At 34.5% G+C, this 14,658-nt stretch overlaps 2 protein-coding genes across 2 annotated transcripts; both read right to left on the reverse strand.

The window, feature by feature from the left end:
- Positions 1 to 1,594: 1,594 nt before the first annotated feature.
- LOC148292445 (S-adenosyl-methionine 4-1-methyl-2-pyrrolidinyl-3-oxobutanic acid methyltransferase-like) lies at positions 1,595 to 3,506 on the reverse strand. Its single transcript, XM_088246344.1, has 4 exons — positions 3,348 to 3,506; positions 2,725 to 3,129; positions 2,171 to 2,431; positions 1,595 to 2,081 (listed from the first exon to the last, which is right to left on the reverse strand). Exons 1-4 carry the CDS (start codon positions 3,420 to 3,422, stop codon positions 1,722 to 1,724), a joined length of 1,101 nt encoding a protein of 366 aa, XP_088102470.1. The 5' UTR covers positions 3,423 to 3,506; the 3' UTR covers positions 1,595 to 1,721.
- Positions 3,507 to 7,463: 3,957 nt separating this feature from the next.
- LOC148292446 (uncharacterized) lies at positions 7,464 to 8,524 on the reverse strand. The gene is made up of 2 exons (XM_088245827.1): positions 8,486 to 8,524; positions 7,464 to 7,964 (listed from the first exon to the last, which is right to left on the reverse strand). The coding sequence occupies exons 1-2, from the start codon at positions 8,522 to 8,524 to the stop codon at positions 7,464 to 7,466; spliced, it is 540 nt and encodes a 179-aa protein (XP_088101953.1).
- Between the last annotated feature and the right edge of the window lie 6,134 nt (positions 8,525 to 14,658).

A 14,658-nucleotide genomic window follows, 5' to 3' on the forward strand; every position in this document is an offset into this window, starting at 1 on the left:
TAATAATTTGGGGTTCTTCGATCTAAGTCCAAAATCTCTAGCCGTCATTGGATTTAGTCCACACATTTTTTGCTATAGTTTGGGTCCATTGACTTTTATTAATTTTTTCTTGTGTCAAGTTTACCCTTTGAGGTAAATAAAGAAAGAACATTAATTGTAAATCCAAATTAATGTATCGATTCTTTCCTTCTAAATGGATTTCATATTTTGAATTTTGAATCCTTCTATTGCCGCCATGACACATCTGTACCCAAAAAAAACGTTTCGTTAAGTAAAATACTTTAACAATTAACTATTGCAATATTTACCTAATATATAGATAAAATACAATTTAAGTCATGAAAGTAATGACCCACATATATTTTATCTTACAATGAAAATTAAGACCCATAGGCAAGCACCAACATAAAACTGCACCTATCCATAAGGTTGATTTGTGAGGTTTCAAGCATAAGAACAAATAAAACAAGTTCATATAAAACAATGAAAGTAGGAGTATTATTGATGATGTCTTCCCAACAAATATTTACCTGATTCTAGGTAGATATGAGATAATATACCTATTAGGTAAATATAAGATAATGTACCTAATTACTAGGTCAATATAAGATAATATACCTAAATATTAGGTAAATATAAGATAATGTACCTAATTATTAGATTCATATAAGATAATGTACCTACTTACTAGGTATATATAAGATAATGCATCCAAATTCTGTTTTCAATTTTGGACTTATACCGAATTTTTTATAATATTTATCCTTAGAAAAGAAAAAAAACAAACCCTTATTTGGATTTTCCTTTTTACGTGTTGATGTATATTGTGGATGCAAATGGAGTAGTCTATTTCTCCAAAGTCTCAATAATTTATTGTCCATGTAACTTTTAATTCCTGTAAGTTATCAGAAAGTCAAGTTAAGGTTTTATTTTATTTTTAATTCGGAGTAAATTGAGTTTTTTTAAAGTAAAAAAAGATGATGTACGTCCCGTTTAAGTCCCCTAGATTAAATTTTAATGAGATGGCATATGGAGAACGAAAGTCAAGCAGATCATGACTGACAAAATAATAACAAAGGATCCGAATCCTATCACAATCACACCTTTAATCCGTATACCAACTGAGTGGATAAGATTTATGTCTACTACGTGATCCCACCAAGATGTGAATGGATCATAAACACGAAAATATATTATGGGGTATGAGAAACAAAAATCCAATAAATATCAATGACCAACAAGTTTAAACCATAAAAATTCACATTCAATTTCGCATACAATAACTAGGTTGGAATTTTGGGTTCAAGCATCAATTGTGTGGTGGATTTATTTATTTATTTTTCTTTAAAAAAAAATCTTTTTAAACTTGAACTGCAGTTTCTAAATCTTCTTTGTGTGATTCTAATCAACAAAAAAACATATAATTAACAATCTTGAACATGAACTCTTTTCAAGGGTCTTAAATTTGAGTTTGGATAGCTAGTTAGGATTTTGGGTTTTCTATGAATCGAAAACTGAAGCGATAATTTTCCAAAGAAGCTTCGCTTCCATTTCCTTTAACGCGTTTTAAATTGAAGTATGAATAACACAAAGATGACCAAATGTCAACAACTTTATTCTTAACAATAAACTGAAGTCCAAGAGACCTGAAAGGTACAAACGTTACATAAACAAAGCATATGGAACATAAATCTTGTTGCCCCATTTCTTGAATATTCATCTCAACGCTTCTTTGTCAACGAGATAACCAGGTTAATGAACTGGCAGTTTTCCCTTTCCATGTGATCAAGAACATCTGCTTCAAACCTACGAAACAAATCGTCCATGGGTGCTTCTCCGAATTGGCTCGCCAGAATCGGCTCTCCCACAGCCCTTATGTCAGTGGCAAATATTGCAGCCCTTGTCTTCTTATCAAGGCCACTGTTAGCTTGCTTGACATAAGAGTCCCAATCATTTTTGAAAACTTCAAGCTTTTGCAAAATAAAAGATCCTTCAGCCTCGATCACCTCTTCGATCTCCTTGGTTGTAGGTGCATAGTATGGCATATTGAATCTGTCCAGTTTTTCCTCTTCAATCAAGCCCTGAAAATTCATCAAAGTACATTTCAAATTAGCAATAAATATTGTGTCCCAAATCTTTTAGAAATCAGTATGATCTAATATTTAATTACCTCTAAAACCATGTCATTGACCTTCATTCCTACAAATTCCCAAATGCAAAGGGGATCGTCACTCTTTATGCTGCCCATGGTTGTGAGGACCATACTGCCCCCAGGGACGAGCTCTTCGGCACGTGACCTCAGAAAGACTGTGAAGTCCCTTTTGAATTGCTCCAAGTATTGCTTAAACACAGCCGGAGGGCTTGTCTTTGCTATATATATGTTCCCCTTGTTAAGTCCCTCTCCTTCTTTGGTCACCAAGCCTTTTGGAACCTACGTACACACGTTTATGCTCATCACTTGTCAGATTAAATTATCAGACACGATTTTAGATTATTATAATTTTACCAATTGAATATTTTAAATTATCACTTGTCAGAAATATTTTAAATCCCTAGTTGCTTGAGAAAGTCTTCTCATGGAGACATTTTTATGTTTGACTACTGGAGCATCCTGCCATGCGGTGTAACTAATGAGTTATATATAACTGGGTGTATGAAGAGTTTATGCCTACTAGCAGTAAACAGTATAATAACGACTCAATGATTGATTAAAAAAAAATCAACCTCAGAGATCCACATGAGAGCATAAGAAGAGTGAACAAAGTGGAGAGAATTTTCGGGGAAGAGCCTGCCATAGAAAGAGCCAGGCATTCCTGCAATGAAACATGGCCCAAGCTTCTTTTCAGGTTCTTCATCAAGTTTCTTATAGAAGCCTGGCAATGACCTGAACACCGTGTTGAAATCGTTTCGGGGAAGATCATTCAAGAAGGCTTGGAGTGATGGAGGTGGGCGGTTGAGTTTTTGGAAAGTGTTGCGGATGTTGTCTATGATATCTGATACCACCAAAAGGGTGTTGGGTCCTGAAGAGCATCCCAAGTCCGCTATTTTCAAACACTCTGGGAAGAGAGTGCAACACAGCTCCTCTATGCTTGCATCAACTATTGGCTTCACCGTTGAAATCACTGCTCTCTGAAAGAAAGAAAAAAGTTTAAGAAAGCATGAATTTTGCGTAGTTCTGGTTAGCAAAATAGTTTGAGAAAGAGCCATGCTCTTTAAGTGGTGAATATACAAATTATTTACTTTTCCTCTTATAAGTACTTCATATAAAATGAACTAGGGAGAGAGAGAGAGAGAGAGAGAGAGAGAGAGAGAGAGAGAGAGAGAGAGAGAGAGAGAGAGAGACTCACTTGAAGTAGGGAATTGTTTGCATAGCTTGTCTTCCCAACTCCTCCATTCATGTGTAGGACTTGCTCTACCTCCATTTTTATGTTCTCAAATAATACTCCTCTCTCTCTCTCTCTCTCTCTCTCTCTCTCTCTCGGTATCTATTCTGCTGGAAGACTCCCTCATATTTATAGCAAAATGCTTACCCAACACAACTAACTTGTTACTTTTTTACCTCGAAAATTTAAAAGTTCCAATTCACAACTAGTACCTCTTAATTACTAACTTACACCAACAACTTGAAACGTTTTGAGGTGCATGACCTAACACAGCTTACGTGGGATTAAGTACGTCATAAGCTAAAAATATGATTTGATTGACCAAGTGTACAAACAACCTAATTAACTTTTTAGAGGCGACGACTTCGGTTGGTGAAATAGTGCAGCTAAACGTAGGGCCCCATAAATCACAAACGTTAAGATTCCTATGTAAACTAACACATCTTTGGCAGCATTAGTTGTCTAACAGTGCACACCAATTAATTAAGGACAACTACATACATCAATTTTCCTCGCTTAATTATCACTTTTCCTGAATTGAAAAATGGGAGATTCACTATTATGCTTAATATAGGAGTCCAAACTATAAAAATACCCTATATGAAATGGACTTTAGAAACACACTCAAGGCCCATTTACAACATAACAAAGAGGCTTTTAACTTCTTATAAATTACAAAACTGTCATCAATTTCTTAAAACAAGCCAAACCTCAAAACCTCATTAAAAAAAACCCAAAATACTCAATAGGGTATCAAAGTAATTTAATAATCAAAATTAAATTCAATAGGGGCAGCTGTCAATTTTTGGGTTTTTTTGGAGTTTGTTTATAGAAATTATATGATGTAGGGTTTATCTATATTATTAGTGCTAAAAATGGATATATGACTAAATATCTCGTAAAAAATTATTGGAAGTGCTAGTCTCTCCTTTCCTATGATTGACTAATCAAGGCACAATTTCGGGACAGAATTGCTCGATAATTAAGTAACTGCAAATGGACAATTATATCTTTTTCCTTTTTTTTATACACACGATATTAGGAGAGGGGAAATTTCCACACGGAATCGCGGGACGTATTGTACAGTACATGTACATCACGTGAAACTCGTGGTCGGTGGAGAGAGAGAGGGCCATCTTTTGGAGCTTAATGACGTGGTTCATCCATGACCATTGAATCAAGCAGCTGGAGCCGAAAGTGCCAATAATGAGAGATTGAGTGGTCTTGTTCAAAAGGAATTTCCTTTCCACGGGGAATTCTCAATTTCTCATTCTTTTTTGTCTTATTTTAAGAAAGAGTTTAGAAAAGGTAAGAACTTTACTGGGCTTGTTTAGGTGGGAACGAGAGAAGAGAAGGGGAGGGTTAGATATTTTCTAGGGTTGGAAAAGATCCGTGTGTTTTTTAAATTATTATAAAAATAATAATAATAAAACATACGTATTTTTTCCTTTTTTTTTAAACTTGGAAGAGAAAAGGTACATTACATAAAAATAAGCGGGCACAAATGTAGTTTTGTGTTATACGGGTGTCACATTTGTCTGATAAAGACACAACTATTGTGTCTACATAAATAAATAATTTTACTTTTTCTGAACAACTTGTCAAATGATACTTATTATTTACATTTAATTGACATTTGACACAATTCTTTGTGTCCAGTATAAATTTGTACTTTATGAAAATTAATTTGACATAATTATTTGTGTTTTATGCGAGAAGAGGACGAATAAAATTTATTTTGTTACCTTTTTATTTTACCCGAAAATTTTAAAAATTCGGTATCAAAATTCCGATTAGTATGTAGTCCCCCTTAATTACTATAGGTTACGTGGGATTAAGCACGTCATTTTTCTACTCAATCAGTGCACAAATTTAAACAACCTAATTGAGATTTGAGAGGTGACTTTAGTTAGTCAATACGTCACAAACTTTATATATCGATCCTAGGCTCCATACTTCACAAACTAAGATTCCTACGGAACTAACACGTATTTGGCATCATTTGACAAAAAGGACAAAAAAACCAATGTGCACTGATTAAGTAGATAGATGGCATACAATAGGATTACTTGTTTAACTATGAATTCTCTTGAATTAAAAAATTGATGGAAGTGCAGGTTAGGTTTGGTCAGTTGCCAAAGATATTGAGCCCCCTTATGCCTAAGTTCGAAGTCCTCTCCTTCTAGCTTGATCGATACAATAGGTTCAGGATCCTCTATTTTTGTATGACTAACTAATCAAGCCATAATTGATAGAGAGAGATAAATTCGAACTTGGATATAAGAGTGATTCAATATCTTAGACAACTCACCTGGCCTAACCTAACCTGCATCTGCCTTATTATTGTTGTATTGTACTTAGTTGGAAATGGACATTTAAAACGATATGCATGAAAGTTTTGTTTTGTTTTTGGTTTTTGGTTTTTTTTTCTTTTCTGGCGGTCCATTTCGTGAAACTCGTTTGGGTGTGGAGAGGGCCATTTTTGGAGCTTATAATGACGTGCCCAATCATGCAGCAGAGCCTAGTGTCACCTGATGTAGGGTAAGAATGTGAGTTTAATGGTACAAGTTTCATCTTGTGTACCACCAACAATAATGTGGTGCAAAGTCAAAAACAAGCAAACTTGGATTTTAATCTGTGATCTACGATTAGGGATGTCAATTTTCCCCGCAGATAAGGATTTTCGTTGGGATTCGATCTTAATGGATCAGGTATGAAGGATAACAAATGGACATGAGAACGGGTACCGGGAATTTTTTGAGTATGATGTTTGGAGAGGGACGAAGATCGTATTTTAATCCCCAACCCGAACCCTCCCGTTTAGTTTTTCAGTTTCAAAGTTCTTTTAGAAATACTATTCTGAAGAACACTTCTAAAATTATGAGTGCTACTACCTATCAATAAAATCTTTCAAGATTTTCAGTAAGTCTGCAACTTCATTATTTTCAATTATCAGTTAATGCTAATTTTATTTTTATCAGTCTTTACTTACGCATTACTTTCAATATTTCATTATTTGAAGTTATTTTATTATCTCTTCTTCATTACTGCACTTTCTTCTGGTCTCTAGATCCCCTCCTGGTATATATATATTATAGTAGGTATAAATATGTTATTAAAGTGATTGTGCCGACTAAGTTTTATATTTTCTATTATTATATTATATATTTATATAGTTTATACGAATCTTAAGCCACACTACTTATATATTTAGTTAACTTCTGGTCAATATTTAAATATTATATATATATATATATATATATTCATTATCTTGCACTAGTCCTATTTCTTTTTCTTTTCCACAAAGTGGTTTTATATTGATTTTTTCTTCTGTAATGGGGCTGGTCGGGGAACCCTATTCCCCAACGAAAGTGGGGATGGGGAATCCTCGACATGAATATTGCGGGTATGAAGGTGGGATAGGGGAAAAAAAGCTTTATGGGGATGGGGATGGGAATGACATATACCCACCCCTGATTCGAGCCATTGTCATTCCTGAATTAAAAAATTGATGGAAGTGTTGGTCCTCCTTTCCTATGATTGAATAATCAAGGCACAATTTCGAGACATAATTGCTATAAATAAGTAGCTGTAAATGGACACTTAAATCTTGTTTGTTTTTTCTTTATACAAACGATATTAGGAGCGGAAAAATTTGACGGTTTAGATTAATTTTATTTACATCATACTTAATGAAATTATATCTAATCAAAATTTTAAAATTTTTAGGTCGATTTGTTTAGAAAAAATAATTAAACCTAACACACACAAAATCAACACAAAAAAATTAACAAAAAAAAAAATGTTAATACAAGAAAATTGAATTTATAGCTTTGAATTTGCATCCAACTCATTGGAGCAAAAATGACATTTGCATCTCTCGGAAGTGTAAAAGGAGATGTAAAAGTGGCTTTACACCCAATAGAATCAATTGGTGAAACGGAGGGCTAAGAGTGGCCTCATTAAAACCTTGCCATATAAAACCCCCAAAGGAGGAAAATCCGGTCAAAGAAAAAGAGTACCACATCACCTCTAAATAAACAACAGAGGAAAACAAAAAAGCACTGTTAAGTTTGCATCCTATCGCTCTCTAGCACCTGCTCCAGCCAAGGGGTACCAATATCTTCCCAACAACCGCAAACCTTTCTTCAATCCAAACTGGGCCAGTGCATGTGCAGCCCCATTGCCATCGCGAGGTTGAAACACCACATCAACCACCCCACGAACCGCCATTAATCGTCTAATATCCTCCACCACATTACCCAAATTACTCCGCCACTCCAAAGCTCCCTTGAGCATCGCCACAGCTTCTTTGGAGTCAGTTGCACGCACAAACTGAGTATAGCCTTTAAACCCCATCATCAATAACCCTTCTCTCAATGCCACCAACTCAGTGCCTAATACATTCAGCCCAGGTGGACCGAAAGTAGCAAACCCACATATGAATCTCCCTGCATTATCTTTACAACAGCCCCCCAAACCTCTCCTTTCTTCTTCACGGTCCAAAGCACCATCACAATTAAGAATAATTGTATGCAGAGGCGGTCGATCCCATTTGATTTGTCGAGACACCCCAGACAGCTGGGGCCGCACCAAACATGATTTGATACTTGTAACTGAATGATTCGTGGGAATGTGATATGTTGGAATGTGCGTTCAAGTGTAGCTACAAAGTCAATAACCCTAGCAATAATTGCATAATAGCAGGACTGTTTATGAGATTTAAAATTTGATATCTTCATAACAATCTTTCATAAAAACAGTAAGGTTTTTCTTTTACCATCTTTGAAGCTAGAAGAATTTTTATAACTAATAAAACCCATCAGCTAACAAAGTCATAATCAATTTAGAAGTGATAATTAAATAACAAGTAATAAAGGGAGGTACGAATCATCAAACAAGTAGCATTGGACTTAACCTTAAGCAACCAAATCAAGGAAAAACTTAACAAAACTTTTCTACTGACATAAATTTAACCACCACATTTTGTTTTACACATGTGAGATTTAAGCAGTTTCATTGTGTGTACCAACAATATTGAATAAATGGTGCAAAGTGGAAAATAAAATATAAGCTTTTTATCCAAGGTGTATCCTCATTACCATTCTTAATACTTTACACCTATTCAGAGGCATAACCATGGTTAACATTTTACTTTGTATTTATGGAACTATGGTTATGCATATGGAAACGTGTCAAGTGTTGAGAAGGAGAAAAACTTCCTTGGCATGGGGATGCCAGGGTAAGCAATCTAGCTAAGTATCCCCGTCCAACGATCTCTCGACAGCTGTCACCCATTAAAATTGAAAAAGAAAAAAATTTACACATGTCCATTTTGTTTTCTGATTTTGAAGGTGATATAATAGAATGAAACTTTGCTGTTTTGTGGAATGGGAATAATTGATTGGGACAGTTTTTCTTTTTCTTCTTTCCCCTCTCAATATTTAGAAATTGGAATGACAGTTTTTGTTCCATGCCAGCTAAAGGCTTCCTTAACAAGAACGCTTGCAGCAGATCTGTCATTCTTTGATACAATGACAGCTTAACTGTAACTATGCATATCACTGTCAAGTGTGCCATTTTGATAATATGATGAGGGTGTAAAAAGGACAATGCTTGGCTCCTGATATATCAGGAGCCATTCCTCCTGAATAGCCAACGTGGCTTCTTTACAAAACAACATGTGTGTTTTGGTTTTTTTTTTTTTTCCAACTTCTTTAACTCAAGTCTTTTGCTGGTTTTGTAACTTGGGTAAGTTAAGGAGGAAGAGGCGAAGGCAGGGGAGGGTGACTTGCAGGTGTTTTTCTTTTTTTGAAAAAAAGAATTTTTCATGGTTGTTGAAGAAAGGAGGAGGAGAGGGAGAGGGAGAGGGAGAAGGAGGAGAAAACTTACATGCTAAATCGGTATCAAAATTCCGATTAGTATGTAGTCCCCCTTAATTACTATAGGTTACGTGGGATTAAGCACGTCATTTTTCTACTCAATCAGTGCACAAATTTAAACAACCTAATTAAGATGAGATTTTCTATTTAAACCCCACACTTCTCTTAGTTCACCCCAACTTTTAATTTAAATTTTCACAATTTCTAAGTAAACCCCACTATTTTCCCAAACTACCCTTAAATACACCCCAAGCTGAAAAAATAAAAAATTAAAAAAGATTTTCTATTTAACCCCCACAATTAAGCAATGAATTTCAGTTAAGCAATGCTTTTATATTAGATGAAATACACGATTAATCTCCATGAGCTTCTGGAAAGCATTGGGATATTTAAATGGTACTTGTCAAGGTTAAGCAATTGGTCAGTGTTTTTTTTATTTTTGATTAGCCAAAATAGTATCTTTTGAGGAAATTTACAACTGTGAGAGAGACTTCATGGGAATGTACATCATAAATGATTTTATATGCTGCCGTTGACCTGTAGACAATGACTACATGCTGCCCTTTTTCAACTCTGTTTTTTAAATCATATTCTGTTTCTTTCAATCTTTGTCAGGAGCATGCTGTTTTTGATACTCAATCTCAGTGAAATTTCGTATGAAGGGTATATACTTGGAATTTATGTGATCATTGGTATAATATTTTATAAGATTCAAGAAACTTACTTGGCAAAAAGAATGAAAGGAACTTATAGATACTCTAGAGTTGCAGTCTCAACTTAAGAATATCTGCTTAATGTTAATATCTACATGGTTTTAGCCTCATCACTAAATATGCAGAAAAATCAGATGTATCAAATGAGATTTTTCTGCACTTGTATCTGTCATAATACGCAGGTGGTGGTCAGACTCACAGGTGGTCGCCTAAAATCAGATTTTTCTAGAGAAAGAGAAGAGCTTTATCAAAACATCATGTATACATTTTAAATCAAAAATCAAAACAACCAAGCAATCAACAACCAAGAGTACCCCAAAAAAAAAAAAAAAAGCAATCAACAAAGGGAAGAGAATAAGATCATTACAGCGAAACAATCAACAAGTTTTTCCATCAGCTCCTGCGCAGATTTCAAAGAGGTAGGCTCGTCAATGTTCTACGTCTTTAAAAGAGAAAAGTAATCTGGCAATATGATGTAGAAGAGTTTGTATTTTTCTAAAACTTAATTTGAAGAGTTGGGGGGTGTGTGGGGTGTGTGTATAGTTTGTATTGTTTAAGTTGGATGACCTTTTTGTCTTTTTACACAATAATAAAACTTACAGCTTAATGATTTAAGTATTGGGGTGAACAAAGAGAAATTCGGGGTTTAAATAGAAAATCTCATTAAGATTTGAGAGGTGACTTTAGTTAGTCAATACGTCACAAACTTTATATATCGATCCTAGGCTCCATACTTCACAAACTAAGATTCCTACGGAACTAACACGTATTTGGCATCATTTGACAAAAAGGACAAAAAAACCAATGTGCACTGATTAAGTAGATAGATGGCATACAATAAGATTACTTGTTTAACTATGAATTCTCTTGAATTAAAAAATTGATGGAAGTGCAAGTTAGGTTTGGTCAGTTGCCAAAGATATTGAGCCCCCTTATACCTAAGTTCGAAGCCCTCTCCTTCTAGCGAAGGATTGAAATATCGGCCGATACACCAATATATCGGCCGATATATCGATATTTTCAGCTGTCGACATCGATACTGGGGGGTAAGGCTATATCTTCCCCGATATCAACGATATATCCCCGATAAGTGCGATATCCCCGATATTTCCCGATACCCATAACAGAACCCCAAAAAAATTCAGAAGTTTTGAAGGCAATTGAAACAAATTAGAACTAAAAAATAGCTAATTCTTGCCTAGAACCCTATAATTTATTAATATGAAGAATCTATGCACAGTCCACTGCCCACATACCTCCAATCCATCTAAAGAGGACATGGCGATCAGTTTTGGATCTATGAGCATAGGAACTAAACCTATTACTAACTCAAATGAATCTTATGATGGCTATGGTTATGTCATGTCTGATTATAGTGGAACTAGTTATGGAGCTCAAGATGATGAAACAGATTATGGACCTACTAGTTTGGTTAATCCTAACTATCCCATATATGGGAGGACATTAGGGAGCTCAAGAGAGACGTATGTGCACCATGTTCAAACATGGCTTACAAAGTTGTTCCTCATTTTTTCAACCTCATAGGAGCTCTTCATTTATGTAGATGGACACTTATCTAAATTGTAATCCAATGTTTAAACAAACTATGGATTTATGCATGGTTTATTCATTCTAATCAACATTTTATTTTCAAACTTTTCATTAACGTGCGTTACATACCACTTATATTTCATCATATGTATATCTTATTATTAGTAAATTTTGAGTTCTATTTATTCAATACATTCATTGATAATGTAAATAACATCTATGAAAGTTTTACACCAAAATTATGTGTTTCAATGCCTATATCTATCATTTTTGTTGATTTTTTACCGATACATAAAACGATAACGATATATCCCCAGAAATATCCGTAAATTGGAGGCCCGATATTATCTGCACGGCCAATATTTTAATCCTTGCTTCTAGCAATTATAAGTATGAAATTATGGCTTGATTAGTCAATCATACCAAAATATAGGATCTCGGGCTTCTACATTTAGGGGGGTGTATTCAATTAAGATTTTAAAAGAGTTAAATGGAGTTATAAAGTTTATAGAGTTCAATGTAGTTTAATTGATTTCTATCAACTCCACATAGAGTTTGATTGAATTCCTAGATTGATTTTGATGGTGTTTGTTAGAGTTTAATCGTAGATTTTAAAAGAGTTGATTAGAGTTCTAAATTTTTTTTTTTTTTTTCAGGGCTGTTTATCATTTTTCTAGATTTTCAAAAGAAAAAAGTACCTTTACAAAAACATTTTGTAAAGAACTTCCAAATCAATACATCCAAAGAAAATTAAAAAAAAGGGCATCTAATTTGTTCAAATGTGCAGTAATTTCATGACAAAAAAAAAAGATAAGTAAACTATAATTCTAAATGCATAAAAACGAATAAGTATCTGTTTCATTGCTCATCTTTGACTCCCGTCATTCATCGCATCTCTCCACATATCTGAAGATATCCCAACCCTCCATTGGTTAGCATTCTCGCATTGTTGTTCTTGGGTTTGAAAAACTTGGTCATAATTATTTCCCTCAGTTTCTGGTGATGATGACGATGCTGAATGCTCATTGTTTTCTTCAATAGGAAATTCATCAGAACGACACTCCTTGCGGAGAAAATTGTGCAACCCTGCACAAGCTAAGACCAACTCTGCTTGTGTCTCATATGGAAATGGAGGGGCAGACTTAAAAATTGTGAATCGTGATTTAAATATACCGAATATTCTCTCTATTACGTTTCTTAAGGAAGCATGTCTAAGATTGAACAACTCAGCTACATTTTCAGGATCACGACCTTGACCGGCAAATCCTGAAGATGATATCGAACACCTCGAAATGGAGCTAAAAATTGACGCCGATTTGGGAATCCACAATCCACTAAGAAATATTTACTTGAATATACGACACAAATCCAATTAATATTTACAATACAACCTAATATATACAGGTTCTAAATAAATATATACCTGGTGGCACTTTAAGTCCGTTCCTCCTTGATAAAGAATCATTTAACACTTTGGAATCATGAGCTGAACCCTCCCATCCGCTAAGAACGTATATGAATTCCAAATCAAAGTTACAAGCAGCTAGCACGTTTTGTGATATTTTACCGTGACGATCACGATAACTACTTACTTCGTGCCCTGTCCACTACTACAAAAAACACTTTGCGCGACGAAATAATTTTGTTGCGCAAAGTACAATTTCGTCGCGCAAAGTTTGCGAGACGAAATTTTGGTCGCGCAAGTTCTGTCGCGCAAAGATCGTAAAGAAAGGTTTTGCGCGACGAACTATAACAACTTTGCGCGACGAATACTAACGTCGCTCAAAGATACTTTGCGCGACGAATTATAACTACTTTGCGCGACGAATATTATACACTTTGCGCGACGAATATTAATTACTTCGCGCGATGAATAATATTCTTTTGCGCGACGAAAGTTAATGTCGCGCAAATACACTTTGCGCGACGAAATATTCAATTTTTTTTAATTTTTGTTTTTTTAACATTTTAAATTAAAATAAACTAGTTTAATAGTTTGCGCGACGAAATATTTTGTCCCCCAAGGTTTTTGACATTTTGTTTTATTATTTCTCTTATATCAATTTCATTATATTAATTTTTCAAATTTTTACTTTTTAAATTTAATTTAATTGTATGATTTTATTTTTTTTAATTACTTTAATTTAAATTGACATATTCAAAATAAAATTACATATGAAAAATAGTGGTCAAATTATCCAATATATATAATATTCAAAATGTACACATAAATTAACAAACTACAATAATAAAATCTACAAGCCTATTGTGGTGGTAGTGGCGGAGGATAGAGTCCAAATCCTCAACTTTAGCCGTCAAAGTCTCGACGATTCCCTACAAAAAAAACAAATATTGTCAAATAACAACAAAATAACAAAAAATTGGCATAAACTCAAAACTAACTCCAAAAACACATATTAATGAAGAAAAAAAAATTAAAGTTTAGAGAGAATATACCTTTTGGCAAGATTTTGAGTGAGTGAGAATGAGAGGGAGAAGTGTGTGAGAGAGAATAGAGAAGATAGTGAGAGAGAGATGAAAGAGTGAGTGAGAGTGAGAGATGATGAAAAGAGAGATAAGAGAGTGAGTGAGAGTGAGAGATAGTGAAGAGAGAGATGAGAGATTAAGTGAGAGGAGTGAGTGTGAGAGAAAGGGTAGGATTTGGGGAGAAGGAAAGAGAGAGGAGAGGTAAGAGTAGAAGACATTGAGAAAATGGTGGAGGTGTTATTTTGGTTTTAAAAACCGTATCACTTTGCGCGACGAAACAATATATTGGTCACGCAAAGTCTCGAAAATTTTTTTTTAAAAAAATTCTCATTTTTGGTGCGCGCCCAAATTTTTAGGGTTCTGCGCGACGAAATTTTGGTCGCTCAAAGTTTTGCGCGACCACAATATTCCCGCTTCCCATTTTTGGTACCCGCCCAAATTTTTCGAGTATATTTTGCGCGACGAATGACTATATTGGTACCGCAAAGTTGTAATTTTTTTTTTTTTTTAAATTCCCATTTTTGGTACCCGCCAAATTTTTAGAGTATACTTTGCGCGACGAACTACTATATATTGGTCGCGCAAAGTTGAAAAAAAAATTTAAAAAATTTCGAATTTTTGGTACCCGCCAAGTTTTTAGAG

Source organism: Prunus avium, chromosome 8, assembly GCF_965620075.1.
Source record: "Prunus avium chromosome 8, drPruAviu1.hap1.1, whole genome shotgun sequence".
Lineage (NCBI taxonomy): Eukaryota > Viridiplantae > Streptophyta > Magnoliopsida > Rosales > Rosaceae > Prunus > Prunus avium.